This window comes from Tauraco erythrolophus, chromosome 13, assembly GCF_009769465.1.
Source record: "Tauraco erythrolophus isolate bTauEry1 chromosome 13, bTauEry1.pri, whole genome shotgun sequence".
Lineage (NCBI taxonomy): Eukaryota > Metazoa > Chordata > Aves > Musophagiformes > Musophagidae > Tauraco > Tauraco erythrolophus.
In genome coordinates this window covers 15,995,394-16,023,069 of record NC_141477.1, presented here as the reverse complement: position 1 = coordinate 16,023,069, position 27,676 = coordinate 15,995,394, and the positions used below count along the sequence as shown (strand labels likewise).

Genomic DNA, 27,676 nt, shown 5'->3' with positions numbered 1-27,676 from the left:
TACAATTTTTCTAATAAAGGAGATTCCCATTTTCCATAAGCAGGCAGAAAAATGATCCTACTGCCATAGCAAATGTACATTCATTTTATAACCTGCTGAGGATCAAGAATCAATTTTTTGCATGTTGCATGGTAGCTTGGCGAGACCTAAGCCAGTGCCCCGGGGAGGAAGAGACCAGGTCCATTCTTCCTGGGGGGTCACAGCGCCGTGTTGCACCCTGCTACATCGCAGTGAACATCCCTCACTGCGGTGGAAGCTCTGTATATGAACCAACAGCTGCTCAGGTGCAATGCGAGGTGCAGGAATCCCCAGGAACGTGCCTCTAAAAGCATGCATTTGTTTTCCTTACTATTTTTTCTCTTCAATAATAAAATATTTACAGTAAATAATGGCACGTGATTCACCATTGGGATAAATTGGAGAGGATGTTTGAAAGACCCTCTGAGTGTTTGTGGATCGTGGGCACTGAAAGGTGCCCCCCAGAATTTAGGGGGCTGAAATATTAATGGGCCATAACCTTCATGGGAGGCAAAAGAAGCTGCTGAACTGAACTCACTTATATCACTGTAGGCAATGAATTTTCCTGAAATCATATTTCACTCGTGAGTTTCAATAACGTATTCTAAATCTTAACTATATGAGACAGAACTGAATTTCAAAATCTATGCAGGACTGTATCACTAGGTTTAAGAGGCACTGGAAGAAGAAACAAGAAACAAGTTCATGCACAATAAATTCAGAGCTTGAATGAAGCTGAATTCCCTGAAGGACAGCAGAAGCAACACAGCTCAGAATCAATCCCTCTGTCTAACATTTGCTTACGATGACACTTGACTTCTACTTTATATCAGCACACACAGCTCTGCTCGCTTACACCCGTTTAGTGGTGTAAGGTGTGCTCAGTCTGTGTTTCAGAATATCCCAGTTTATTAGTGTTTGTTCTTCTAGATGTTTGACAAGAAAAAGGGGGACCAGCAAAAATTCACAAATTGATTCCTGACGCAGCGAGCGATACGTTTACTCGAGTTAACAGAGCAAACCAGTATGTCACTATTTTGCAAGCCCTTCAGTAAAAACATTCTCAATCTTAACACAATCTTTTTGGAGCTGAGTAATCAAGCAGATTCCCCTCCAGAAGGTGCCTATCACAGAGCATCCCACACCCGCATCGCCTTCCAGCACCGGTTTGCAACTGAGCACAAGCAGCTTCCCACTAGATGGGGATCCTGGGCTGAATTTCAGGTAAGGAATAAGGCTGGCGGGGCAGCAGCTAACTTCAAATCATAAATATTTAAAGCTCTGATCAAAAGGGTTTGTAGGAGATGTATGATCCCATTCATGCCCATAAAGCCATCTGATTCTTAAGAGCTTTAATTCTTCCTATGGCTATGTCGTCATCGCTAGGGATAAAAGGGGAATGTAACACACTGATAGACTTGGCCAACAGTGGCTTCCAGGCTTTTGGCCCAGTTGCCAAAAAACACAAAAATAAAAAAAAAAAAAGAAAACACATTATGCCTTTCCCCACGTTCCCTGTCATAATAGTTTTAGGGAATTGACACCATCTTAGCGTGTCAATACGCACAGCAAATATTTGGCTAACACAAAACAGAAGAAGAAAAAATAATGGATGACCACATGCGACACACATTACAAAGTGTTTAGTGCTCGCTCCTACCTAACTACCAGGTGTGTGCAAACGATGAACTCGGGTTTGGAATTCCACTGGTGGTAGGTGATGTAGTAGTGTGTCTGCAGCCATATCCACTGCTGGCCTTTGGTCAGGAACCGATAGTAACAGGACTTTCCTTTTCCAAACTGCATCACTGTTCAACAAAACAGAAAGCAACATATAGCAAACAGAAATTTCAAGGTGCAAAGGCCATTAAAAAAACATTTCGTCCCACTAGAAAAACCATTTCGTCCCACACGCCTCTTGCACTCTGCGACTGCACTAAAATGGCTCTTGTGGCTTTGTGAACACGACAGATGACACAGAACCCCATCCTGAGCTTTTATTTGGGTTCTTTTCTGCTACTGATTTTCAGGAGTGCTCTTTGCTATTTTGAGATTGTTCTTCTAACTAATAATTGGCATACATAACTAGCTGCATTCTCACAACTTTTTCCTGGGCTCCTCTGAAATAAGCATGAATGACATTAATGAAACAAAGCACTGGCCTTTCACAAGTACATGAGAATGCATTTCAAAGACTGGGGGCTTGAAGTCAGGATCCTAATAATGGCATAAAACCATAAGATAGTGGAGTTTTAGCAGTTTAACTGAGAGTTTTCTTCCAAGAGATGATCTAAATACACCAGACTTGGTACGTATTTCCAGGGTATGTCCAGCAAAATCTCAAGTGGTGTAATACAGCTGGAACATAATGAGGAGAACTACATTAAATAAGCACATTAATTGTTCCCGGACCGCTGGGAGTACAAAATGAAACATGCTCATTTAAAATACTTGCAATTAATGCAAAGTAAAATACAAACGCGGTTTAAGCAAACCCATTTGCCTTCACAGAAGGCAAGATGCCTGCCCAGAGTGATCAGCCTGATGAACAGGAGCTTATCAAGCCACACTGATCCAATATTTTTGCTCACCTGCACTCCTCTACTTTGTCAAATATCAGGACTAAATTTTATAGTGATCCCACTAACAGTGACAGGCTTTAGCTGAAGCACTTAGCAAAGGTCTTCTGGCTAGCATGCCATGCCAGGGATCACTCAGCTCCTGGTCCTGACAGAGATTTCCTGAAAGAGCTTCTGTAAGTCATGCTGACAGCACCTTACTCAGTCCCCTTGCACTGTAAGATTAAAAGATCTTTGCCTTCAGGTGCTTTATGCAAATACTCTTTTAATACGTACGAGGGGATCCGTGGCTGGCAGAGATGTAGAATATAAATCACCGCTGAACAATCCGATCCCACTCTCAATACTGTTACCACCTACATCAAACTGCACACACCTGTTACCAACAGGACATCTTTGGTTAAGTAGCTCACTTCTGGCTGAGTGGTCTTTTAAGCAAACACCATTAAAAGTACTGTACTTGAGAGCAATTAAAATATTCCTTTAATATTCCCATCTCCACGTTTGCTGCACTTGACCCAACTTGCACCTAGCCCCTTCCACAGCCTCCTTCGTGAGCTCAGCCAGGCAAGCCGCCTCCCCGCCGTCCGTTTTGTACCAGCACTTTGCCCTGGTGGGGCAGAAAAGCCGACAGGGAAGTGGAGTGGGGAAACTTGACATTGATGGAAGTCATTGTCTCCATTCTCTTATAGGTCTTTTAGCATCTCATCCATGTAAGTGGTAGAGGGTACATGGTAGAGATGGGGGTGGTTTGTAACTCAGAGACGAAGCAGCTTGTCTAGCTCCAGTGTGCTGAGAGGCTGGGGAGCTTCTTGGCATCCCTGCATCGTGCTGCTCTGCATCTCAGAGGGATTACAGCATCCCACTTTCTCCACTCTCTGGAGTCTCCTTATTTCCTTTTGACAAAACACTCTCCTTTCAAATGGAGAGAGCAGAGAGACAAACAGACAAGAGAGTTTGCCCAACATGAAACCTGTAAGTAATATTTCTTGGCAAAATATCTGATTACTTAGGTAACACATCTTACAAAACGCATAGTTACTTCTCATGACGGTGCTTGGCAATGTAAACCAGCCAGAGGACAGACCGAATTCCGGCTCAACATCTCAGTCTCAAGTGCGTGTGATAAAATGGAAAAATACAGTATCTCAGGGATAAAATGTCTCATATGCTCATCTGGGAGGAAAAGCACACTCATCAATAGTAGACCATGTCTGCTGCCACCTTTTCCCCTTCCTCAGACCAGCTCCAGCCTTTAGCAGGATATGGTGCTTCAGGAGCGGGCTGCATGGCTGCACTCAGGATAAGTGCTCCTTCTGACCCGGCTCCTCCTGGGCTTTGGCTTGTCACAGCATTTCACCTTGCATGAAGACGGACTTCATGGACATTCTCTGGTGTTCACACATCAGCCTGAACTGGACTTTTCTGCTTTTCTGCTTTACTTTCAGGCTGACCAAAAATGGGCCATTTTCACCCACAGGGAATCTGTATTTAGTACTTTCGCATTTAAAAATAATCCGAATCTCCAGAAGCATTTTACTAACAGTCAATGAGGTTCACAACATCTAATAGCACGGGCAGGTGATCCAAATGCTACTTTCAGAAGGCATTTTGGTGAGCTGAGCCTCCTGGCTGACTCGGGAGCCCAGGGGAACTGTGGGACCCCATGAACTGTGACAATCAACAAAACTCCCAGTGTTTGGGGCTGCCCTCACAAACTGGGGGCAGAGGGTATAAAGCTCTGACTTCCCACCTATTCATCCCATTTCACTCTCAGGCAACCTGTGCTCAAACATGGTATCTGCCAATTTGGGAAACCTGCACAAAGAGTTCCTGATCTGAGTGAATTCTGCAGAGATTCAATCTCCCAGGTGAGCGTCAGCTATGACAGTGTGTCATGGGAAGAGAGAGTTCCCTCACGCCCCAGATAAAGATGCTTTTTTACGATGACAGTAAAAGGTTTTGCACGAGTGACAAGTGAGATCAAAGACAGGCATGCTGCAGAGGAGAGGAACTTACAGTGTTCATGGCACCTAGCGAGAAGCTCCAGGTCATCTGCGTGGTAGTAATCATACCCTGACGTTCCCAGAACCTCAAAGGGTAAATATCCTATAATAGGTGGAGCCCTAGAACGGAAGCAAAGGGCAGGGAGTGAGCACAAAACCCAACGCTTTGACATCCTGGTAGATACGATGAGATATCAGCGACCAAAACCATCTCGTACGTTCACTTGGCAGCAAAATCGGGAGCGGATTTTCATAGAGACGACGATGTATTTTCGTATACAAGAAAAAAAAAACAATCAGCAAGGGAGAGGTAAAAATCAAGAAAATGAAAAGGTGTGTGTTTACTGTTTCACAGCCTATTCATTATGTGGGTGTAGAGCAAGGCATGTACGTACGCAAGTGACTCAATTCATCAAGCACGCTTGTGAGACACACAGCTTGAGAAACGCTACGGCTGTTCGTGCGCATAATGACTCGGAGCTGGAGTAAAATTATCCAGTAGGTTGGATGTAAATGTCATCTGGGTAGTAACTGGAGAAGAAAGAGTAAGTGGGAAGCTGCAATGTGTGTCAGGACCAGCTTGGGTAAAAGAAAAAGTAATTGTTCCCATGGAAAAGCTTGGGAAATGATAACCAGCAAAAATGTTTTTATGCTGATAGTAAAGATAAGAATAGGCATGGGGCTGACTTTAAGGACTGTTATTTCTATGGCAGGTAGAGGAGGAATTGAGGAAGTACATAGACAGGCACATCACAATGACTTACCTATTCTGCTGTCAATACTAGATTTTCAGTTTTCTGGGTAAAATATGAGATGATTTTTTTTTTAAGCAGGTGTCCTAACAACGCTGAGCTTATGCACAGCCTTCACCGGAGCCTGCTGGCTTATGATTATGAAACAACACTGAAATGTGAGGAGAAAACCACTGGTTTTGCCTCTGCTCCCTATACCAGCATGTCACTGTCTGTCCCCTAATGCTGAGTACCCTCCTGCTTGCACCAATTCAAGCACCACACGTACTCGGTGAGGCAGGACTTGTGCTAATTTGGCTCCACCTATTTGTTTTGGCTGCTGGATGTGCTGATAGTGTGAGGCTCACCTGCCAAGTTCTGCGTGTTCCTTGGGAATCAGGTGGCAGCGTGTTAACGAAATGGTCAATGATCCAAAACTGAAGTGGTCTGAAGGTGTCACTGCCTATCAAACATGCCTCTCCTGCTGCCCTTCTCTTGGTGTGTCGAGTGACCCTCTTAAAGAAGGTGAATGCCATAAGGTGGCCAAGAATACGTGCAAAAAATTATTTAAGTACATTTGGGTTTGAATGAATCAATTCTGAGTTTTCTGGATGTGGGAAGATCTGCTCCATCTTTGTACTCTCGAGAGATATGGTGGGCACAGATTATTCAACTAAAGAGAGTCCAGACAGGTCTAGAACCTCTCTCTGTCCCTGACACCAAATGGGAAACGGGGAGGAGGAAGCACAGCTGGGATCTGCTCAACGGCAGCCCCAGGAGGACGAAGGTCTCAGCAGGAGCTCCCGAGTCTCAGCACAAGGGGTTGGCTGGAAGAACCAGTCCTCCACACTGGCTGATGGCAAATCTCTTGAAACACAGCGGTCTCTGCCACAATACAGCTTTATTTATTCAAATAACTTTTCATAGAGCACTGTGTTCCTTTTCCTTATGTGACCCAGATTTCAGTTAATGATGATAATACGTGTATTTATTAAAGTGTCCTTCCTCGCTGTCTCTTTGGCAGAATGCGCCAGTGTCTCTCCTATCTTTAATGACATGCTTATATTCAAGACAATAATGTCTTTCAGATGCACATCAGATAAACATTTGAGCTGATCAGGAAGGTAGTATGCTTTCCTGACTTTCGCCAGAACTCTTTAAATGAGAAAGTGACCACAAAATGCCCCTCATCTGTCATTTGACAAGGAGCTGCCTTGCTTGTGGAACAATTTAAAAGTGTCTTGTTGGCTTCAGATCCAGCCTTGGGGCCTGTGACTCCCTGTGCAAATGGACACGCACGGTCTTCAGAGAGCCTTTCGAGCGTAGTCTCTTAGTAAATGAAGGGAAAATAAAGAGAGGAACACAGTGCAGAAGACAAATGGATCATTATTAAAGTTGATAGGTTTTCTTCCTCTAAACATATTTACGTGTAGAGCCAGAATATAGACTTTTTCCCTAGTTTTCTGATGTTTATCCAGATCTGTGGAGCACTTTCCTCCTTACCTATCTTTACTCCAATTCATGTGGTCATCATGATAGCAAAGGTCCCAATTCTAACTCGTGCTGGGTATCCTCTGCCCCTACTGACAGCACACCTCAGCGTCGGGCGGCGTGAGCTGACGCGAATAAGCAAGAAACAGTGAAATACCCAACAACATTTCCCGGTGTCCTGCGGGCTGTACTGGAAAGAGGTCTGAATTGGTGATTAAATGAGACAACCCACACAATCTCCCACTTATTGTTGGGTTTGGGCTCACCGCTCGCATCCAGGGCTGTCACGAACTCAGCCTCAGCATCTGCATCAGTTTGATTTACCCTCAGTAACAAGTTTCCTCGCTGGGGATATCAGTGGGACCGGAGTGGTTGCAAATTGCCGGCGCAGAGAGATTCCTCTCCGAGTCATAACCCATATTCATCAAAAGGCTCTTTGATAGGTTTCAAAGCAGCTCCCACTCGCCTTATTCAGAGGAGCTGCCAGGACACAGCCCTTTGGAAAACCAGCTCACTTTGTCAGACTGTGAAATGTGGGGCTTAGGGCTCTTTTATGAATCTTAACATTAATCACCTGGTTATGAAAACGTGCATTGTTGGACAGGCCAATTAAAGTCTAACCCAAATCACCCCAGCAAGATCTCGACAACAGGAATAATGGGCCAACTGCCCCAAACCACCCAGCACTAACCGCAGGGCTGTTGCAGGGTCAGTTCCTCCACGCTTCAAGGTATGATGCGTGAGGTACATGTCTCATTTACTATATTAATGCAAGCTATTATTCATTTATATTTGTTCTCTCTCTTTCTTGCTGTAAGTGTGCAGATGATATTTAGGTTTTTTCCTCCCAAATATTTTTTTTTCCCCTACAGCCTTATTTACTAGTCTTCTATTTCTAGTAACAACTACCTTTGCACAGCTTGCAAAGGGAGGGACAATGGAAAGGGCAGGATTTTGCAATGTGCTTATGCATACATGTCAAATATAGAGAAGTAAAAGAGTGAACAAAACCTCCAGCTTCTTTTGAAGAAAATGAATCCTCTATTAATCAGCTGAATAAAGTGGTTCCAGTCTGTTTCATTCACCAAGCTGAATCTTAGCCCACCATACGGCATTGTCAAAAACAAATCTGCAATTAAATCATCTAATCCACTGTTTTTTCTTTTAGTTTTACAAATTCCGTCACTTCTCAAGGTGAAAATCAAAAGTCTATTGACACAGCGAAGGATTTAGAATGGTTCCTGGAAGCCATAGGTGGAAAACAGAGGAGCTAAACCAATACAGGGAACAAGACTCACACTGCTCAGTTTCAAAGACTGACTTAATATCTTGGGGAAGTTAGACATTTTTCTAGATATTTTCCTAACATTTTATATGGTTTCATACCTGCCTAAAACATGAAAGAAAGCAAAGCATTTAAGGATGCCTAATAAGTAAGTTCAGAGTATTATTACTTATTCAGTTGCACTTAATTAGAGCTATTCTACTTGGGATCTCAGGCAATAGCTACACAAAGCTTTCTATTTTTAAACTACTGTTTGTTTATTCTTCAGCGACTAAAACCAAATCTCTCACCTGTGGTCCAAGAATAAGAACTTCCATTCCAAACTATGCCTCGACGTAAATTCTTCACATGGCTCTTCCACATTGCAAAGCTCCTGCAAAACAGTTGGAGGATTAGATTAGATATCTAATTCTACGAAATGTCAAAAGCAGCCCTCTAAAAAGATCAAGGATGCACCTTCTCAGTATAACGAACCCTAGCAAAATACAGGGCTTTTAAAGCACTTGACTTATTGTCCCTTAAGGGATGTATACGCCTTGTTTTATAGATGCATAAACTGATGAAAAGTGGCTGAATAACTTGGCCTAGGCTGAATTCCAGAGCTAGGATAAATAGTCCAAGGGCCTATTCTTGCAGTCTGTAGGCAGAATTCCCCTGCTTTTTGTAAATATTGGTATCTGAAGACGGATAACAGCACCAAGTCCAGCCTAAAACCAAGCTAATGCTCTCTGGAGCAAGATGCACCTACAGTCGTTATTCCCATCATAGCATCATGGAATGGTTTGGGTTGCAAGGGACCTTAAAGATCATCTATTTCCAACCCCCCCTGCCATGGGTACGGACACCTTCCACTACACCAGGTTGCTCAAAACCTCATCCAACCTGGCCTTGAACACTTTGAGGGATGAGGTATCCACAATTGCTGTGGGCAACCTGTTCCAGTGCCTCACCACCCTGTTCCAGTGCCTCACCACCCTGAATGTAAAAAACTTCTTCCTTATATCTAATCGAAATCTCCCCTCTTTCAGTTTAAAGTCATTGCCCCTTGTCCTGTCACCACACGCCCTTGTGAAAAGTCCCTCTCCAGCTTTCTTGCCATCACTGCATTGCACCACAGGACACATACAGACCAGCAGAAACAGCCCACGAAACACGGTGTTCCCAGTGTTTCAAGATGCAGGTGGCCTTCTTACACAAAGGAGTGGTGGGATGTGTTTCTCTAAAGGCTGCCACTTTTCAAGCGGTTTAGCCGGTCACCTCGGACCGGTGCTTCCAGGGCCACCTGCTCTGAGACACCCCATCACACGACTGCCTCTCCTCCAAAGCAGCTCCCACTTCATACCTCGTCATTCCAGAAGACATAGGCGTGTCGTCTCCCACTCACAAACACAGCGGTGCCCCCTCTCACCTACCAACCCTCTGCACAAACCACTCGTGCTGCTGAAGGTGCTCTTGGAGGGGCTGCTGCAGCATGGCTCCCCTCATGACAGCCCAGCACACATGGTGGTACCAGCCCCGGGCTGACCCCGTGGGAAAGGGAAGGCGCAGTCGCAGAGCTCTCACCTTTAAGAACTGCGGTGTGACGAGACGGACAGTTGCTACCAGGCAGATCTGCTCCTCCGTGGCTGACCTGAAAGCTCGTGCAATAGCTGACTCAAAGCCATTACAGGAGGGTGTAGGCACTAGACACAACCAGACAATTTATTTAAGGAGAAGAGGAAGGAGAGCTTTCTTTTCATGTTAAGACAGGTACAATGAGTGATGGAACCCAAGCAACAAACTCCTCCTACCCACAAGGTGATACCACACTGATACATGCCAATGTTATTTAAAGCATGACCCTTTAGGCTCCGAGTTAGGCAGTTGTAACCACCTACCCCTGGCTTGCAGGGAAGCTGCATAAGACAGCTCTGAGCAGCTACAGTCTCTTTGTCAGCCTTTTTCCAGCTCAAGAGTCAAGATTTCACAGGTTTCTCAAACTATTTCATCTTTAAAAGTGCCATTTGATCGTCACAAGTGAAACAGAATAGGGTATTCTACTGATTGTTCGAATAAGGAGGCTGCTTTACAATTGGCGGTGGGTCAAACGGAGGTAAGATCAGTCCGGTGTCACTTCTTCAAGCACGGCACGGAGAAGAGTGCACTCTTCTGACCAACAGCCTCCCCACCACTTTTACATGAAAAATAACTGCCAACATACCCACAGCTCATTCCATCTCTGACGATTACGGGGCATTTTCAGCTGAAACAAGGCCTTTAGGAGGCTATGGATCCACACACAACTTAAAGGAGAGAGGTAGAGAGGTGAAGGTAGGCTGGAGTAGTAACTTACCATGAGTAAAATACTTAAAATCCACTACAAATTTCACATATTCATACATCAGGGGTTCATTTGGATCTAAGCTGCCTCTTGCTAAATGGCAGCAAAACTCTATTTGCTTTTCCACTGAAATGAGAGAAAGGGAGGGAGACATAGGCAAGGTTACTAGAAGCCTGCACTTTAGCACACTCCATATATCAAATCTATCTAGGTGTCCGTACCAACCCTGCTGCTGTGGCATCTGAGCACACCCCGCTGGGATGCTCTTGATATCCATAAGTAAATATATAACTACTAGGAGCAATGATCAGCTGGTTCTGCTTAAGGAAATGTATTCTCACCCTTTCTCCCATGGCTTTACAGCCACCCCACTATGCTGGGCGTGAAGCCCTGGCAGTATCGGTCAGTCGCATTTTCCCCTGACTTTGTGCATGCACGATTTCCTGCAAAGCTGTTAAGTAATATTGCTGTACTCTGCTCCGGCACTGCTCAGTAGCACCCAGATCCAAAGGGCACTGAAGTCACCCTAAGCCTTTCCATTAACGGTGGAGGGCACCGTGCCAAGCTCTTACTCAGTTTTCTGCCCCAGGTCTGAACTCCATGGATCAGACCATGAGGTCTTCAGCCAAAGGGAAACCAAGCCCAGGGCAGAACACCATCACGAGGGCTGCCCAGTTCCCACTGAGGCTTTCGGGGCAGCAGAGAGGGGAGGTTAATACTGGCTGGCCATGGCCAATCCACTGGGAAAAGGGGGCTCCCAACACAGGCTTGGTGAAACGTGGCTGTTGGGAAGATGCTGCTGTCTGCTCTGATGCTGGGGACATTTTCTGGGGGGAAGGGACATTTTGGGGCTGGGATAGCAGTCAGAGTAAGAGATCCAGATGTTCTGTTCAGATAGGAAGGCTGTTGCTTAAATGACAGGTAAGGTTTCTCACATGTCCTGCGCCATGCAAACTTCCTAAGGAACAAAGACTCTGCCAAAACCCTTGGGGATTTCTCCTGCCCTGTTCCTTCTCCCAAGCCCCTCACTCCTTTCCCAGGCTCAGTCCAACATCCTGCCCTGGGAAAAATATCTAATTGGGGCAACTTCACTGTCCTGTGATGCAAAGCCAACAGTAAAGCAAAGACGGTCCAAATCAAAGACCAAGTACTGGGAGCATGTAGGAACATGAGACGTGCTGCATTAAACCCTAGAAATATTAACTGCGGCAAAACAGAAGTGGCAGGCAGGAGAATTAAATAGCTGGAGAGCCCTGTGCAGGCTCCCCTGGGAGCCGTTTGCCTTTGGCAAATTTCCCTGACCGACAGACAAGAGCAGAGCTTACCGTTTAGAAAATCAGCTGCAACAGGATCCGTCATGAGCACGTGCGGAGAAAGGAGCTTGTACACCTCGCTCTGCTCCCGCTCAGGCAGAAAGTTTAATATATTTTGGTCCACCAAATCTGACTGATACAAAAGAATGCTTTGTCATGTTCAGCAGTGCAGCCTGACACAACCACACGCCTTTTCATCCCGCAGCAGAGCACGGATGCTGCCGGCCTGGCGCGGATGCTTAAGATGAGGAAGCCCAGTCAATCTGCAGATGAGTCTAGGGCAGAATATAACCCTTAGGTTATTTCACCCCGGGGTTGCTATCTTTTTGCAACAGATTGAACGGGTCCCATAGGTTGCCCTTCAGTTCAGCCAGATGCAAGTTGGAGAAGAATGCCTGAGACCATAGGAATACAACACAATGAGAAACATCTTATCAAAACGAAAATTTTAAACATTTCCCTTTGGAAGCACGAGACAGAAGTGGGAGAGCTTCTCCTCACATCCTCCATTTGTCTTCCAGGCTGAACATCTGGCAAAATCAGCTTGACCTGCAAGTGCTTCAGTGCTGACAAACCCTTATATCCCGACTAAAGGGGTTCTACCAAAATGTCAGCACCTATTTGCTTCTTTGCACACCAGGACATTCAGCCAGGTTAACTCTGTGCTCAAATCTGTCCTCACATAGTGGCATTGGTGCCTCATGCTTGGCACCAGATAAAAATAAAAAATGTTTTTGAGGGGAAGGCAGAAACGTCTGTACCCAACAGCTAACTGATGTCTAGAAATTCTCCCAGAAAACTTTGAGGCCACATATTTGTTACTAAAGACCATGGGCTCAAAGTCGAAAAAAACAATGACATTAGAAGAGCATACATTCAGTTCTGAAATCATCTTTAAATTATCTGAGAAGAGCTTTGGCATGCACAGATTTCACAAGCATGAGATTTTCCGTATACCTGGTGGGATGAAGACCACCCAGACCCCCCTTCAGACATGCTGCCAAGCAGTGAGCTACAAGTATAGTGATTTTGCATAGGTTTTTTTTAGCTAACTCACAGACTCTGGCAGAGAATCTGTTCTTCACAGGAGCTTGAGAAACTCCATAAGAGTTTGTTGGTTTATCCTCCACCCACAGCCGTTGCCTCTTTGGTTGGACAAAACCAAGTGCCAGCCCTGCCGTGCTGGGGCTGCATTAAGACATAGGAATGATTCTTCAACATATTGCGTTGTCAGAACTTACCGGTAAGTGTCCAAGCAGAGATGAGACACTATCAGATACATAAATAATAATCCCATCAGTTGTAAGAGCAATGAGAAAGCCATCTAGTGCCTAATGATAAAAGGCAGGCAAAAAGAAAAAAAAAAAAAGAATTATGCAAAGGAACAACTTAAAACATAATAGGCTAATTTATTCTTTGGTGATGCTTCTAACAGCCTAAAACTAACATAAATCAATTATGGAAATGATAGTTCAATGTGGAAAAATAAAAATTACACATGCTGTCTAATTCAACACTCTTCTTATATTCTTATTTGCTCATTAATATTAAATTGACTTGTATTTTTCACCCAGTGTGCATTTACTTAACACGAAGCAAGACGGTGGTGGTTAAAATTTCTACACCCACACAATCCTGGTGACTTCAGTCACTTCATTATGTGTTCTGAATTACACAATAGTTAACTAATTCAGTGTGTAAGGAGATGTCAGATACCATCACGGCAAACCCAGCATTGTGGATAGATAGATGGAGGGATAGATAGATAGATAGATGGATGGATGGATAAGAAGAAACAGAAAAAAAAATACACAATGCTATATTTTTAGCAGTTTATGGACAATACGAACAAGATCTAAAGCCTTATTTATTTTGGTTAAAGCACTCATTTGTTAGGCTAGTGACACAACAATTTTAAAGTTTGTTTTGTTTCCCCTTTCTTATTCACAATGGTTTCTGTCCTGGAGCCAAAGTTCTCTGTCCCTTGTAAGTCACTGTACGTGCTCCCTCCTTGGGTGCTCTCCCTATTCTTCACAACATCTTCTTGTACCACTGACCCAGTGCCTGTCCCTGTTTGTCTCTAACACTCACCAAGGTCTGGGAGGTTTAACCTCTGGCCAGCACTGTGCACAAAGCCAACTCTTCTAAAGACACCGTGAGGCTGCTCTGCAGCTTCGCTACAGGGAGTCAACGATGTCACATTCAGCATCTTCCCCCACAGCCAGTGGTTCCCCACCTCACTGTCATACTCTGCCTTTGCTGAAAATAAGCCCTTTATGGAAAAAAACACTGATTTTAAGTAAACTGGTCAACAGTCTAACATAGTCTAGCAAGCCAACAGTTATTAAAGGGCTCTCTCTTCCCCGCCGCTTCTAAGGGGGGGGAATTTGTTTTGATTCAGCTGGAACAAACTAGCTTGTTTGGTGAGAGAAATTCCCAGAAAGAATGAACAGACTTTTCCAGGGAGGTGAGTCATGACGTCCTGATGAAAAGGAACAAGTAAGACACCGCGGCACCTCCCGGCTCGGCCCAGCATACACCCTTATTTTGGTGGGGCAAAGAGCACCAGCTGCCCACACAGGGTAGGAGATGTCCTCGCCAGAGGAGCGTGCAGCAAGAACTCAAAGTTGTGTCCTTAAGAAAGAAAAAATATTGGCTCATGGGGTGCTTCCAGATCAGCTACAGCTTTTAGAGGTGAGAGCACCAGAGCTGCTCTCCTGATGGCACTTAAAGGCGATCCAAGCAAAAGATACAGTGTTCGCATCCCAAGTACAAAGCCATGCAGCCAGAGGCAGCAAAGGCAGCAAAGGAAATGCTGCCAGGCTAATGGGATGTGGGAGGAAGAGAGCTGCTCTGCTTTTTTCCAGGTCCTTTCAAGTTTTTGCTAAAACTGCTCTAGCAGCACTTCTGAGAAGGGTGATTCTCTTTTTCTCTCTCCCCAGGCCAAATCTGGGCCAAACTGGTCTTCATTCCTAAGCGAAAAGCTGTTTATCTTTAAGAGGAAGCGATCGTATTTTTAATTCTGTGCCTGCAAAGCATTTAGCACAACACCAGTCCCTGTCACCTTTGTATTACATGTGTCATCAGAGTAGAAGTCATTAGCAGTAACATTAGGACCTACAGGTGAAAAAGAACTATTTATCCCTGAACTACTCCACTGAACTGATTACTTCTCACTAATCTATGCGGCTTTAATTTCTTCTTACCTCTAACATCAACTGGGTAAACTCCTCGTTGCTAAGAAATGAAGGCTTCCAGTCTTGTCTAATCTCACAGGCTTCTGTCTGTGCTGTGATTTCTTAAAGAGAAAACATCAAAAAAGCAACATGACTCATGCTAGTTGGACTTTTTTTTTTCATTTTCACGTAACATTAGATTTCTTTTAAGAGGCTTTCAGAGGAATCATCCTTAGATCATTCTCCACACAAAGTCTTCTTGAACGCAACAGTCATTTGCTGCACCATCACGACACAAACACATTAGAGATCAAGAAAAGGAAGAGGAGACGTTTTGAGTGGTCTGAAGAAACCCTTCAAAAATTAAGGTCAACAGGCTAATTTCAGAGTAGCTGAGTGTCACCATGAGCAGAGGGTGTCCACAACTCTGGAGCCATTGCAAGAAGGCTCACGGGAGGGCCCAGGCAGCAGCACAGGCTGCACCCAATCGTCTCCCACTCCAGGAGACCTGGGAACAGGGCACAGAAAACCCTTTCCCTGCCTTTTGTAGCACATGCTGCTGCTCAGCTCTTCCTCCCTTGTGCCCTCTTTGAGAGCGCACAAAGCATCCCCGGGGATGTGGAGGCCAGCGAGGGAAATGGAGCAATGTCACCACATTAAAAATCAAACAGTGCTGCAACTTTTCAGCAGGGCTGAACTGGTCAGCACCGTATTAAACCCAGCCCGTTTGTGGAAGCCAACTGCTGTCCCTTATTCTGCTCCTCGCTTAGGTTCATATCCTCTCTGGAGGTCTTAGATGCTTGGGAAAACCAGTTTTCATTTTCGGAGCAGGAACTGGCTGCTGGGCAGATGCAGAGCCAGCGCCTTCCATGGGAGCAGCCCAGTGCCCTCCAGTACCTTTCTGTTTCTGTAAGAAGTCGATGGTCCTCTGCAGTATCGTGGACTTGTCCATCTTGAGAGGGTGGCCATGGCCCTGCAGCATCGTGCAAAGCTCTTTAATGAGGACATTGAACTGGTCTCTCCTCTTCTTTTCAGATTTGTTGCGTGATGCCCTGAGTGACAGAAACATAACTGCTGCTAAATAAAATGTAGGACTTACGGGTCACCCTAGGGAGAGGGAAATGGCTCTGCCTCAGCAAAACACTATAAATACAAGGATCTAAACTCTGCTGGGACCACTCATTTGTTTAAAATCAGGCTCGGGCGTAAGTGCCTTGCTGGTGCCTAGGGCCTTGCAGCAGGACTGAGCTCACCATCAGCAAGGAACACCTGGAGGTAACAAATATGACTTACATTCACTTGAGCAAGACCATATCCTTGTGTACATTTCAGCAGCAATGATAACGAGGTGAAGGTGTTATGGGTGAAATTTATCCAGTAAGAGAAGTCCTGGCATCTACACGCTCGCATTTTTCCCACCTCATTTTTATTAACTTTTGTTTTGCAGTTAGTACACACACATATAAAGGTCCAAATGTGAAGGATTCCTTATTCCCTGACTTGTACTTGCAAAAGTAGCTTACAGAGAGACAATGCTGTGCAGAGACAACTGAACTGCAGAAGGAAGTCAAGCACATGCTCTTCTATCTGGCTTTGAAAATCTGCTGCTGTGATATATGAAACTGGGAATGCTAAGAGTCTGGCTGCGGAAACCACAGACCAGTTTCCAGCTTTCGTTAATACAATTTAAGAATGTTTTATTAGGGTTTTCCCCTCCATTAAAACCAATAAAGGAGAAAGCAAATCCATCTAGTTTCTTCCAAAATGTTCTTTCCAATGCTCGTATCTGAGATAACCCTATTTTCATACAACCTCTTCCAGTAGTAATTAATTTTCTTTACAAGTGTATTTATGATGACACATGCTTCCTGAGATCTAGACCAAGCGTGGTATGCAGAAAGCATTTCCATTCATATTCAGGTTGGCATTTGGAGGTTCTCAGACCCAGCATTTACGTTTGCAGCCATTTCTGGTTTGGCACTTGTGTACGATGACTAATCAGAACCGAGCCAAACACTCCTCTGAAGGGAGACTAACTCGTACCGGTGCTAAAGCAGGACTGCTTGCTAAGTTTCATGGGGAACTCTACCCCAGGTGGGCAGTACTGCATGATGTCAACAACATCACAAGTCAGGAGTCCTGAATCAAGATAATAAATAGCCATGGGATAACATGAGGCTCTGAGGGCATGAAAACATAATTTAAGGACCACTCAGCTGATTAACCCATCTAGGAGTGGTCAAACACACTATGAGAAGCTTGAAAACGATGACTTAATCATGCTGTTTGTGGTCTGCTGTGCACAGCCTGTACACCACATGGGGGTTTTGCCTCTGACATCAGTGGTCCCAAGTACTTTTTCAAGTACCAGACAACACAGCATTTACAACTGTCCCCTGGGAGAGCTTCCACTCTCAGTCCTCGCCACATCCCTTCATACCTCTTTGCCCTGTCCTTCTCATCTTCATCCATCAGTTCGTTTACACAACACAGGGCTCTGGAAGGAAAAGACAGAAATACTGCCTGAGACATATTCCCTGATCTTGTTGAGGATATCACAATATGGAGCTTCCTGGTTTGTACTTTATGGCCTCCTGGAAGTTTCAATCTTCCCTTTCCCAAATTCCACGCTTGTTATGTAGTCTCTTGCTTGTTTTGTCAGCTACTGAGGCTTTGAGAAGGGAAACTGTTGCTATATGCCCAAACATCCAGCTACTTTAAAGCATGGCTTTAGAGGGAAAGAGCCAAGAGCCAGCAGCCCCTCACCCTGCCTTCGCACTCCCCTCTGCCACAGGACGGGGAACCCTGCCAAAGCACTGACCTCTGCATGGGAATCAGCACCTTGGCTGCAAATGCCAGAGTCAATCTCACTCTGATGTCTGTACCAGGCAGCACTGCGCCTGGTCCTCTTTTGGGAAATGAAACAGGCTGTTGGTTGATATCAAGCATTGCAATGCTTGAAAAGCATCTGAGATTTCTTTCCCAGTGGAAGGTCAGAGGAGGAAGAAGGAAACTGTGCTAATCCCCAGAAGGATTAGCATTAGGCAACAGCGGGGTATTATCAGAGCATCTAAGAGATGATATGATAGACAGGTTTATCCAAAGCACCCTGCAACCAAAGACTGCTGCTTGCGCTGGTGGACTTCCACCACATCATCTCATCTGTGTCCTACCACTGGGATTCATATCTAAGACTTCAAGTTAAACTTCCTCACCTGGCACTAACCAGTGAAAAGAAGGGAACGTGACCTGGGTTCTGTATGTCCCTGCACCAGAACAGCCATTGTACGCTGCTGTCTTTGCTTTATCTTAAGTGTTCCTGCAGCACAGGTAAGAAGAACTGTTGGCAACAACTCCCAGTAAGGACACAGTACTCTCAAGCCCTGTGAAACGATGGAAAATTCAACATGAGAGTAACTTTTTCACTGGTGACTTGCTTTCTGTGACTCAAATGGGCTAAGTGCAAGGGACAGGGAGCCAGGCAGATACAGGCAAACCAGCTGCCATCACGCCACATCACCCGGGTCAGCTCTGCTGGGTTGCACACCCCTTAGATACCTCTGAAGAGGAGACGGCACCTGTCCCTGGCGTCAGCACCAACCTGCCTCCATCTCTAGTGAGCACTTTCACTAGCAAAACCCTCCCACCCTGCCCAGCACCCAAGGGGCATTTTTCAATGAGTACATTCAAATGTTCTTCCCTGCTTTGAGACTATTGCAAGCTCAAATACCTCGGTGGCTGCAAAAGTAACATGAAATATAACTACCCACAACCAAGGGGAAGTCAAAGATGCTGCTCACAGTAAAAGCTACAAAAATGTACCCTTCCTCCCGCACTCCAGGGCAAGGATCTCCCCCTCTGCAGATGACCTGGGCGAAAGAAACGCTATGATTTCTTTTGTCCCAAAATAGGAACGCACTCCATGGGGAGAGAGTGGTTCTCACTGCCCAAGTCACTGAAAGCTACAAGCCAAATCAGAAATTACCTGTTCTATTCTTCAGATTCATCAGTCCAGACTGACAGAGTGGGATTAGCACTTCTTATCACCATGCAAATAGAGACAGAGAAAAATTAACCCTGGAAGGAAAAGCAAATCCAGTTAAAACACAGTTGCAGGCAAGACTTAGCCTAGAGAGCAGCAATTGCTTCAAGCTGAAGAAGTTTACCACCGTAAATTAGAAACATGCTCAAATATAACCGGTGAAAGCTCCGCAAAGCCTCCAGGAATGGGAGTTGGATCATGTTCTGGGGCTCCTGGCTCGGTGTGCACTACCTGCTGCCATAGAGGAAGCCTGGGAAGTCCAACTTGACCCTTTGTGTCCAAAAAGCCAAGTGGCCCAGCAGGGTGGAAAAACGGCCCTACTACCTTGGGGCCACTGAGGATCAATCTGAGTCCTTCCAAAGTTTGACAGTTTGCCTGGCATGTGTGCTGTGAAAACCAGTGAGTATGAGCCATACTTCACCCATCCAATCTTGCGACCAAAAACCTCACTCGAGATGAACATGACCAGGTAAAGTCAGAGCAAGCCACAGCCACCCACTTGTGGATGGATTTAAGGCCTCTCATTAAGTTTTGCCACTGATGGGACACGCACGTCTCCTTTTTGTTTGTGATTTAAACTGTTACTAATGAACACCCTGAACTCTTGACCATACCCACACCACAGCACCCATCTCTCTGGAATCATCGCTGTTGAAACTTGTTTGGCTTCAGATGAGCCTCATTCTCAGGAAGGATACGGATGCAACCAGGCTGTCCATGACTGACAGCCAAGTGCTGGGCTTCCAAATTTAACAAGCTTTTAATGCCCTTGAAGTGACCTCCCTGCTTCGAGCCCAAGTTCATGGCTGTTTTTCCTGTTATCATCAGCTTCCAGCTAATGTCAGCTCAAGGCACTGCAAAGAACTCACTGCCACTACCAGGGATGATGTATTTGTAACCATGGTGAGTGAGCAAACATACCCCCACATTTTTGATCATCTAAAGGACTAGCAAGAGCTTGTTCATTTCTCCAACTAGTGAAAATGCCTCAAAGGGAAGGAAACACAAGAAGGTGGCTGAAGAACCACAGCAAGAGACACAAATCAGGCATGCACGCTGGAAAGGGCAGGTGGGACGAGGTGGGGGTTGACATTGTGAAGGCACCGCTAAACACCATGAGCAACACAGATCCCGACCAGCAGTAGGGTGAGAGTGCTTTGTAGAGCAGGTTTACCTGAGTAACGTGAGACAACGGGCCAAATTCCTGCTCATTGCAGCTAAATGAAATTATGTCACTCTGTTTGCTCAAAAAAAAAATTGGCTCAGATAAAGTGTGATACAGTCGTTGCAAACAGTAATATGGGAGTTACCTGCAAGAGGCTTGAACCTCCTGACACAAGTACAGAAGTACAAGAGTAACATATAAAATATCTAATGTGTTTCAGCGGTAAGTGAATCAGTAAAAAGTGCAGTTGGGATGAAGCGATGGTTTTCAGTTTGGAACATGAACTTCCAGGGAAAACCTCACGCAACTCCCCATATCCTTATTGAAGCCGCAACAGAAACCAACACCTACAAAACAAGTTTAAACATAGTGGATCTGCTATGTCTCTGTTCTCACAGTCATCGTACGCTGGTCAAGTCACAAGCTTTTATCCCAGTTCAAAAGGAGCGTGTGATCTTTTTTGTTACCCTGTTGAGCTACGACAGAACCGAGGTGCTTATCTTAGTTGCTGCTGCTCATCGGTAAGTGCTGCATTATCAAAATTATAGTTGTTTCTTTTCTAGAAGAATGACCCATACAGAAGTTTTGCTAACTTGTAATAATTTCAGAGATACGTAGGTATGACGAAAATTCTTTTTAAAGCAATGAGTTGAATTCTAAAAAAATGCTTGTGGGTACGCAAACAGATCTATCACATTTTTCAGGAAACGTATTTTCTATACGGGCTGAAGTATGCAAAAATTCAGCCAAACAAAAGGATTATTCCTGAGCTTTGAGTGCAAAGCTTTACGCAGAAACCTTCATGCTGCCTTGCCCATAGGTTGTCTCACAACCCAAAACTCCTGGGAAGCCTGACAGGTTTTCTGCCTCATACGTGTGGTTGCCCTCCCAGCCAGCTTGAACAGCAGTAAGTTGAGGGAAGCTGTTTCATCACTGAGACAGACAATGGTCCAGTTAATGCTCACCGAGTCTAAACTGGGAAACGAAGCCCCAGATTCTCCAGTCTCTAGCCACAGCTATCACATCCCGCTGCTGTACGGCTGGTGTGAGCTGCAAGGGACAGAGGAACGTGGCTTCCTAGATCAGTTCCAGTGGGATCCCCCCAATGAACATGAGAGATGTCCCCAGTCAACACCAGACTTCGAGGCTCTAACAGAATAAATAGCCATAAAAGAATTCACGGGCCCAAACACCCGGAGAAGCTTTTTGCATGATGCAGCAGGACGGTGAGCTACAAAAAGTCTTAGTAGAAGACACCTAAGGACAAAATATTCTTAACCGGATTAAGCACTTCAGGACTACATTTAGCTAAGTGCTTTTTGTCTTGTTATGAGCCAGGGCTAAATATAGTAACCAGAATACTTAAGAATAGTTTCATAAGGGTTGTATACACTCCTCAGCCAGATAAGGCACTTAGCACTACTGACAGCAGTATGTCTGCATGTTAAGAGTATTTTAAATAGCTGCAGATAGAATCTCTTTGACCTTAACTGTATTAACCAGAGGGATCGAAATTTATTTATTGCCTCCTGAAAATCCTTTCCTGCAGCGCTTGGAGAGAAGGATTCCTGAACTCTATGGGTAGGTAAAAAGAGAGGACACTTGTCAGTGTCACCGGTGTTTTTCATCCCACCTGCAACAGGTGAGGATCAGCTTTATCGCCAAGAAATGCACATTGGTCGTTGCTTAATGCCCTCTGTAAAGGGGAAAGATTTTTTTCTTCCCTTGCACAGGGAAGAAGAAAACCACTCACAGCATTTTAAAGGCAAGTTATATTTTATACTTTTCAAATATCACAGGATTCAAAGCTGTTTCCAGGGTTACGGAAAGGGTAATGTACTATGACAGCCTTAACAGGACAGATGGACTTCTCAGACACACAGCTAATAGTTAAAGCACTGTTCTACGCTATCTGCAATATTCACACACATTTTTTACTGAACAGAGAATGGGAGAGGGAATTTGTTTAAAATTCTTCGCTTTGCAGAACTGTCTAACTTCAGGAGCTATCTAAAACCGCAAACTTTCGACTAAATAAAATGTTTGTTTATTGGCTTGTTGCAAACCATCAAAATATTAACATTACCTTAGGATAACTCTTACTGGAACACCACATTAGTAAGAATTATCCCCTGGAGCCAACGGTTCCTATGAATGCTTCATTATAGCTTTAATTTGAATTATTTGGTTATGTCACTGATGGCAAGGCAAAGATCACTCTATGAGTGTAATGCTGCACATGACTTTGTGATCAGCAATAAGAAAAGCTTTCATCAGTCACCTAAGATGGGTCCCTAAACCCAGCTAATTTGATTGGTTTTCCCAACTATATCAACAGGTCTAATTAAAAATATCCTCTATACATAAAAATTTCCTTGTGCTTGTATTTAAATTTCCATAAAACTTTGCATTTGAGTAACATATGGCAGCTAGAGCATCTTCAAATCTATGCTGCAGGAAATATTTTAATTATGGAAATGTGCTGCGCTAATAATTTCCACAGATTTTACATGCAACGAATTCAGCAGAGAGCCCTCAATTACAAGACGCAGCACTTTGTGGCACAACGCAGTCATAAATAAGAGAGTTAAGGCGTTCTCCAGCGATACGATTTATATGTCAATATGCCAATGTTTCATTTTTCTTCAGGCAACAGGAGGGCATGACTGTGGTTGACGGCTAAACAGCTGACTTCATTTTTAAAAGGAAGAATTTAACCTTTTCAGTAAAGTGCTACTGATTCGATTATAAGATGCTAATGTAAATGACATTTGAAAAAAACCCCAACAGTGCCGCTGAATCTTTACGGCAGTTCGGTGCAGAAGCGATCACCACCTCTGTTGCACCACCGGGGCACTTCGGTGCACTACTGGAGCACCGGAGCCCAGCCGCCAGTCCTGTGCCACTGAGCTACCCGGACATTTGCCCATCACACAGAGCACGGAGGAAAGCCATGGCAGCGGCTCACCCAGCCCTCCGCTGCAAAGGTCTTCCTCTTATACGGAGCAGACTTGACGACAAGCTTACCCACCTTTGGGACAAATGTTTCTGGACAGGCGTTGTCCCGGCGCTACAATAAGCCAACAAAATCAGCGGTAGCTGCTCTGCATGGCTACGGCATCACCCTCTGCCGGGGTACCCCATGGGCACTGCCTCGCCACTGCCGCATCACAGCTCAGCGTGAAGGCATGACGCAGAAATGCAAAGACTAAAATGAAGCAGTTGCATCTCTGCATTACTCGACCTGTTTGCTTAATCTTTTTCTGCTTGTGTTTTACCCTCTCCTTTCCTTGCCACGCCTTGCCTTCTGTTGTTCTTCACTCTTTCCTGCTCTCCTTTCACTTATCCGCCTTACTTAACATCCAGTGGTTGGCAATTCAGAGAATCGCATCTCTCTTGAAGCTGGTTTCTCTCCATCTTGTTGTTTCTTTTGTCATCTGCCTTCATCTTTGCACTGCTTTTTTTTCCCTGTGTTCTTCGCTTTCCTCTTCTCAAAAGAAAAAAAAAAAAAGCCATGATGATCTCAGTATAGACAATCAAACAGCCATTTAACTGTGGGAACTCTTGGCTCGCCCAGGTCTGGGGCACACAGGACTGCCAAATTCTGTATAGGGACACACTGCCTTAGGGATCATGCTGGTGGGGATCAGGTAGGTGTCTTCAACACAGTCAGCTCCCACACCACCTCGGTCCAGGTCCAGGAGCACTGAGTCCTATCCTGCCTGAGAGCTCCTGTTTCCAGTTTCAGACCCTTTGCCTCTTTGGAGGAACTGGGATCCCCCTCAGTTGAGCAGTAGCTGTGCAGCTCCATTCCTTATGGAAACACCACCCTACATCTACCTCCACTGCAGGATGGCTGAGGGAAACGCTCCCGTAGAGTACGCTTGATCTCCGGCACCTAACACACACCTCCACTCTTCAGGGGTGTCAAGGCAGGGTGACATGCCGTGACTGTACCTATATTTTTCACCCAGTACTTTTGTTTACTGGAACACGGGTAATGGTGGTGAATCAGGGAGGGAACCAAATGCTCTGTGTCCTCTTTTGTTAATCTGTCAGAAGAGGACTTTTTGTGCCACTATTGTAGCTATCGCATCTCGATGCGCTCACTTATCTACAGCGTACCCTCCCCTGCTTTCCTGAGCTCTGCATTCAGCTCGTTACCTGTGACAGATTTATGACCACATTCATTACAGCAGTAACAGCTTCAGACAGAAGCTAAGAGGTGCCCAAAGAAAATGGATTATGCAAAACAATTACACCACAAAAAAGGTTGTATCAGAACACTGTGATTCAGCACAGAAATTAAATGAAAGACACAGAGAGGAACAATGGTGGTGTGTTGGGTTTTGTTGGCTTTTTTTTTTTTTAACTGGGGTATGCTGTTTTCTGGCAAAAGAAAGGGGGAAAAGGATTAAAAACTAACAGACACTTGAAAAGAAACGATGATTACTGGAACATTTTGTTCTCTAGGATTTTTTGTCAGATCTTGGAGAAAATAGCTGGCCAAGTTTGTTCTGTTCCAGCGAATTACTGAACCTTACAGGGTAAAGACACAACATTGTAGAATATTATTTAAAATGTCTCCAGGGTTTCTGTAACAAGAAGGGCATGCATTTAATTAATTCTGTCAATTTGCCTAATGGCCCCTTAAAATTTGGAAAACATGGCAAAAGGCAGAACTGCTGATTCACAACCCTAAGCAGTACAAAGCTATACTTCTACTGGCACAAGTGGCGTAGGATAAAAATGCATATGCAAATAATACTACTTCTGCAGTCTTGGCTGAATACCTGTGTTCATTCGTAGCCATTAGGTTACTAGAGGAAAGGCAAATGTGTGTTGTAGTATGAAATAATGATGATATCTAACCTGTAAACAATTCTTTAACACACTTGACTCAGTCAGACATAGAGCCAAATAATCCTCAAATAATAACATCGTTTTCCCTCGTGTAGGATGGGAGCAAAGGCAGTTGTCCACAGTTAATCCTTCAGCAGAAATTGAGATGTGTGTTTTCATGGGACTATTTCCAGGAAAGGCACCCAGAGCTAAAGAGAAGGCAGCAATATTTAAGTCTAACAGTCACAAGTCTTTTGAACAAAACGTTCTCCAAATTTCCAGCAAATAAGAATGCTCTTAAACCTCCGCTTCTGCTTATGGCTGATCCTGATGGTGCAAACGCATGCGTGTGGGTGGGCAGGTGCACAGATCACACATATAAACATACATTTTACTTCAGAGCAATTTGCAAGAAAGAATACTGAGAGCAATTTCTGCCAAGGAAAGCAGCGGTGGCATTGAGGATGACTCCCGCACCACTCACTTCCCCATGATGGAAGTTAAGTAAGGGTTCCTGCCGGGTGCATGGGAAGGGAAGGTGAGCAGAGCTCCCTCTCTGATGCCTCAGGCCACTTTCTAGCATATTCACAAAGGCAAATCACCAAGGATGGGGGGGCAGGGGGTGTGGGAGAAGGTTGACCCAATAAATTTCAGCAGTGAAAAGAGTGGCTCAACAGGGTAAAAAAAATCCCCAGAGCTGTTGGTTCTGCAGCTTAAACAATACGGACAACATCTGATCATAAACCCATGGGTGAAATTCTGGCCAACTTCAGGGTTTCCTTCAGAATAGTCTCAACACTATCAGAGCAAACCAGCTAGGGGCATTTTCAAAAGAAACCAACACTTTCTGCTAACTCAACAGCGTTGGCTTCCACACCTACTGCAGAACCACCCGCAAAGTGGGTGCTGGGCACTCTGACACCCTGCGCTGCGTTTTCAGAGATCACCAGCTGGAGCTTCTCCCTGGGAGGTGCTGTGCCTTCTCCCACCAAGAGGACATAGCTTGCATCAACTGCATTTACGGCAGTAAGTGAGGTCAGTGGGTCCTTTCTCGGTCTTGGATTTTGTTTTGGCAACTATGTAGATACCAGGACAAACACGTCAAAGCTGTCTTTTTGCATGTGTTACCCTGAAATCCCTCTTATAATTCCTCTTCTCTTTTATTTAATATGGATGAAACTCATCCCAAGCAGACAGCTACATAAAGTCTATGTGTCATTAAACTACCTACTTTTATGCCTTGTGTTCTCCCTGTGCACAGAATAAATGTAATCATTAGACAACAAAGAAAATCAGCTAGCTAATTAAACTAAATACCTTCTCCTCTACTTTTCTCAGCAAGAGAACATCCTCAGCAACTACCAGTTCATTGAAAGAGGCAATAGTAGCATCCGCGTCCTTAGCTGTTCTCATTTTCTCCTCAAACAAAGCATTTTTTGCTTTGTTTCTTCTTTGCCTTTCTCAATCTTGTATACAAAACGCATTTCAGATGCTTGAGGACGGCACAGATGAGGAGATGAGCACTTGTGCTTTGTGTTCACTTGTGCTTTGCTCATAATGCAAAAAGAAACGTAAGACCCGAGGGCTACCTGCCTTGCACAGTAAAAGCAGGGCCCTTTGACTGGGCCAGGAGTGAGTCCTAGGTGGTTCCAGAACCACATTTCCAAAGTGCTTCGCTCCAGTGAGGAGAAAAACGCTATGCATGACTTGGCTTCAAAGTCCACCAGTCCACAGGTTGTTGGACTAGCAGATGGTGGGAGCTATTTGTGGACTGGAGGATTTTCTTTCAAACCCGAACATCTTCTGTCTATGTACAGTACTGCCCTGTTAACATGCCTCAGCTCACTTTGAAGCCTGACCGCAATCGCAGTCAATCTTGGAGTCAGGATGTGCCTGTGAAAGTGATGGGCACTGCTATCACCCACGAAAGCAAGAAGAGTCTACCAACTCTCCAGCCCATTTAATGAAAGAAGCCCGATACTATCAGAACTCTTCCACTGCCTGACCAGACGTTTAGCATAATTGATCCACACCTGCACAGTAGATCTGTCCCTTTCTGACACGCACAGACTGACCGTGTGTGACACAAATCAGAGCCTCCTAGAAGCACATGGCTTGCTACACCTGCATTGCCTTGTCCCCACTCGATACTACATCCCTGGATCCCCAAGAAAGGGCAACTCAGCTGCTGTTGGGCACACGTGAGAAGGCAGCTGGATGGGCTGGGTGCTGTACAGACAGTCGGCTGTCCTTCACTCTCATTTCTGTGCTCCCTTAGACATGCTTGGTCCTCTACACTGCCTGTGGAGCCCTTCAGCTGGAAAAGTGAGAGGTCTCAGAAGTCTGGTTCTTGTTCAGCGTCCTTTGATTGGTGCTGAACAACGTCTACTTTTCTGATGCTTTGCAAGCAGCTTGCTGCCATCCTTTCTCTCCTCTAACACTTATACATCAGGAAGCCTTGGCATGCTCCATAAACACAGTTATCTTTGTTGTACAAGCAAGGAAACAGGGGCACACACTTTACTTCTGTCTCTTTTTACGAGCGTCCCAGTTTTGGGAAGCTGAATTTGAAACAGCAAATGCAGTTACAGCCTAATTGTCAGTAATGCTGAAATTCAGCATAAGCACCTTCAAACAATGCACATTTTGGAAAAGCTTGACCTAAATCATTGACCCAAGGTCACGCAATAGAATTAAGAAGTGAATCC

General features: G+C 44.9%; 1 protein-coding gene across 2 annotated transcripts in view; it reads right to left on the bottom strand.

Moving 5' to 3' along the window:
* Positions 1 to 27,676, bottom strand: part of PASD1 (PAS domain containing repressor 1) — a 119,290-nt gene that overhangs the window by 10,060 nt on the left and 81,554 nt on the right. The window contains exons 2-12 of one of the 2 annotated variants that reach the window (XM_086619456.1): positions 18,905 to 18,996; positions 17,360 to 17,416; positions 15,817 to 15,971; positions 14,950 to 15,041; positions 12,985 to 13,074; positions 11,756 to 11,876; positions 10,443 to 10,556; positions 9,674 to 9,792; positions 8,401 to 8,483; positions 4,617 to 4,723; positions 1,679 to 1,826 (exon numbers count right to left, since the gene is read on the bottom strand). In XM_086619456.1, coding sequence (XP_086475582.1) covers positions 1,679 to 1,826; positions 4,617 to 4,723; positions 8,401 to 8,483; positions 9,674 to 9,792; positions 10,443 to 10,556; positions 11,756 to 11,876; positions 12,985 to 13,074; positions 14,950 to 15,041; positions 15,817 to 15,971; positions 17,360 to 17,391 — 1,061 coding nt within the window. In that variant the 5' untranslated portion in view covers positions 17,392 to 17,416; positions 18,905 to 18,996. Of the gene's footprint in view, positions 1 to 1,678; positions 1,827 to 4,616; positions 4,724 to 8,400; positions 8,484 to 9,673; positions 9,793 to 10,442; positions 10,557 to 11,755; positions 11,877 to 12,984; positions 13,075 to 14,949; positions 15,042 to 15,816; positions 15,972 to 17,359; positions 17,417 to 18,904; positions 18,997 to 27,676 lie in introns of those variants that run through there. The other variant, XM_086619457.1, reaches the window with a different exon arrangement.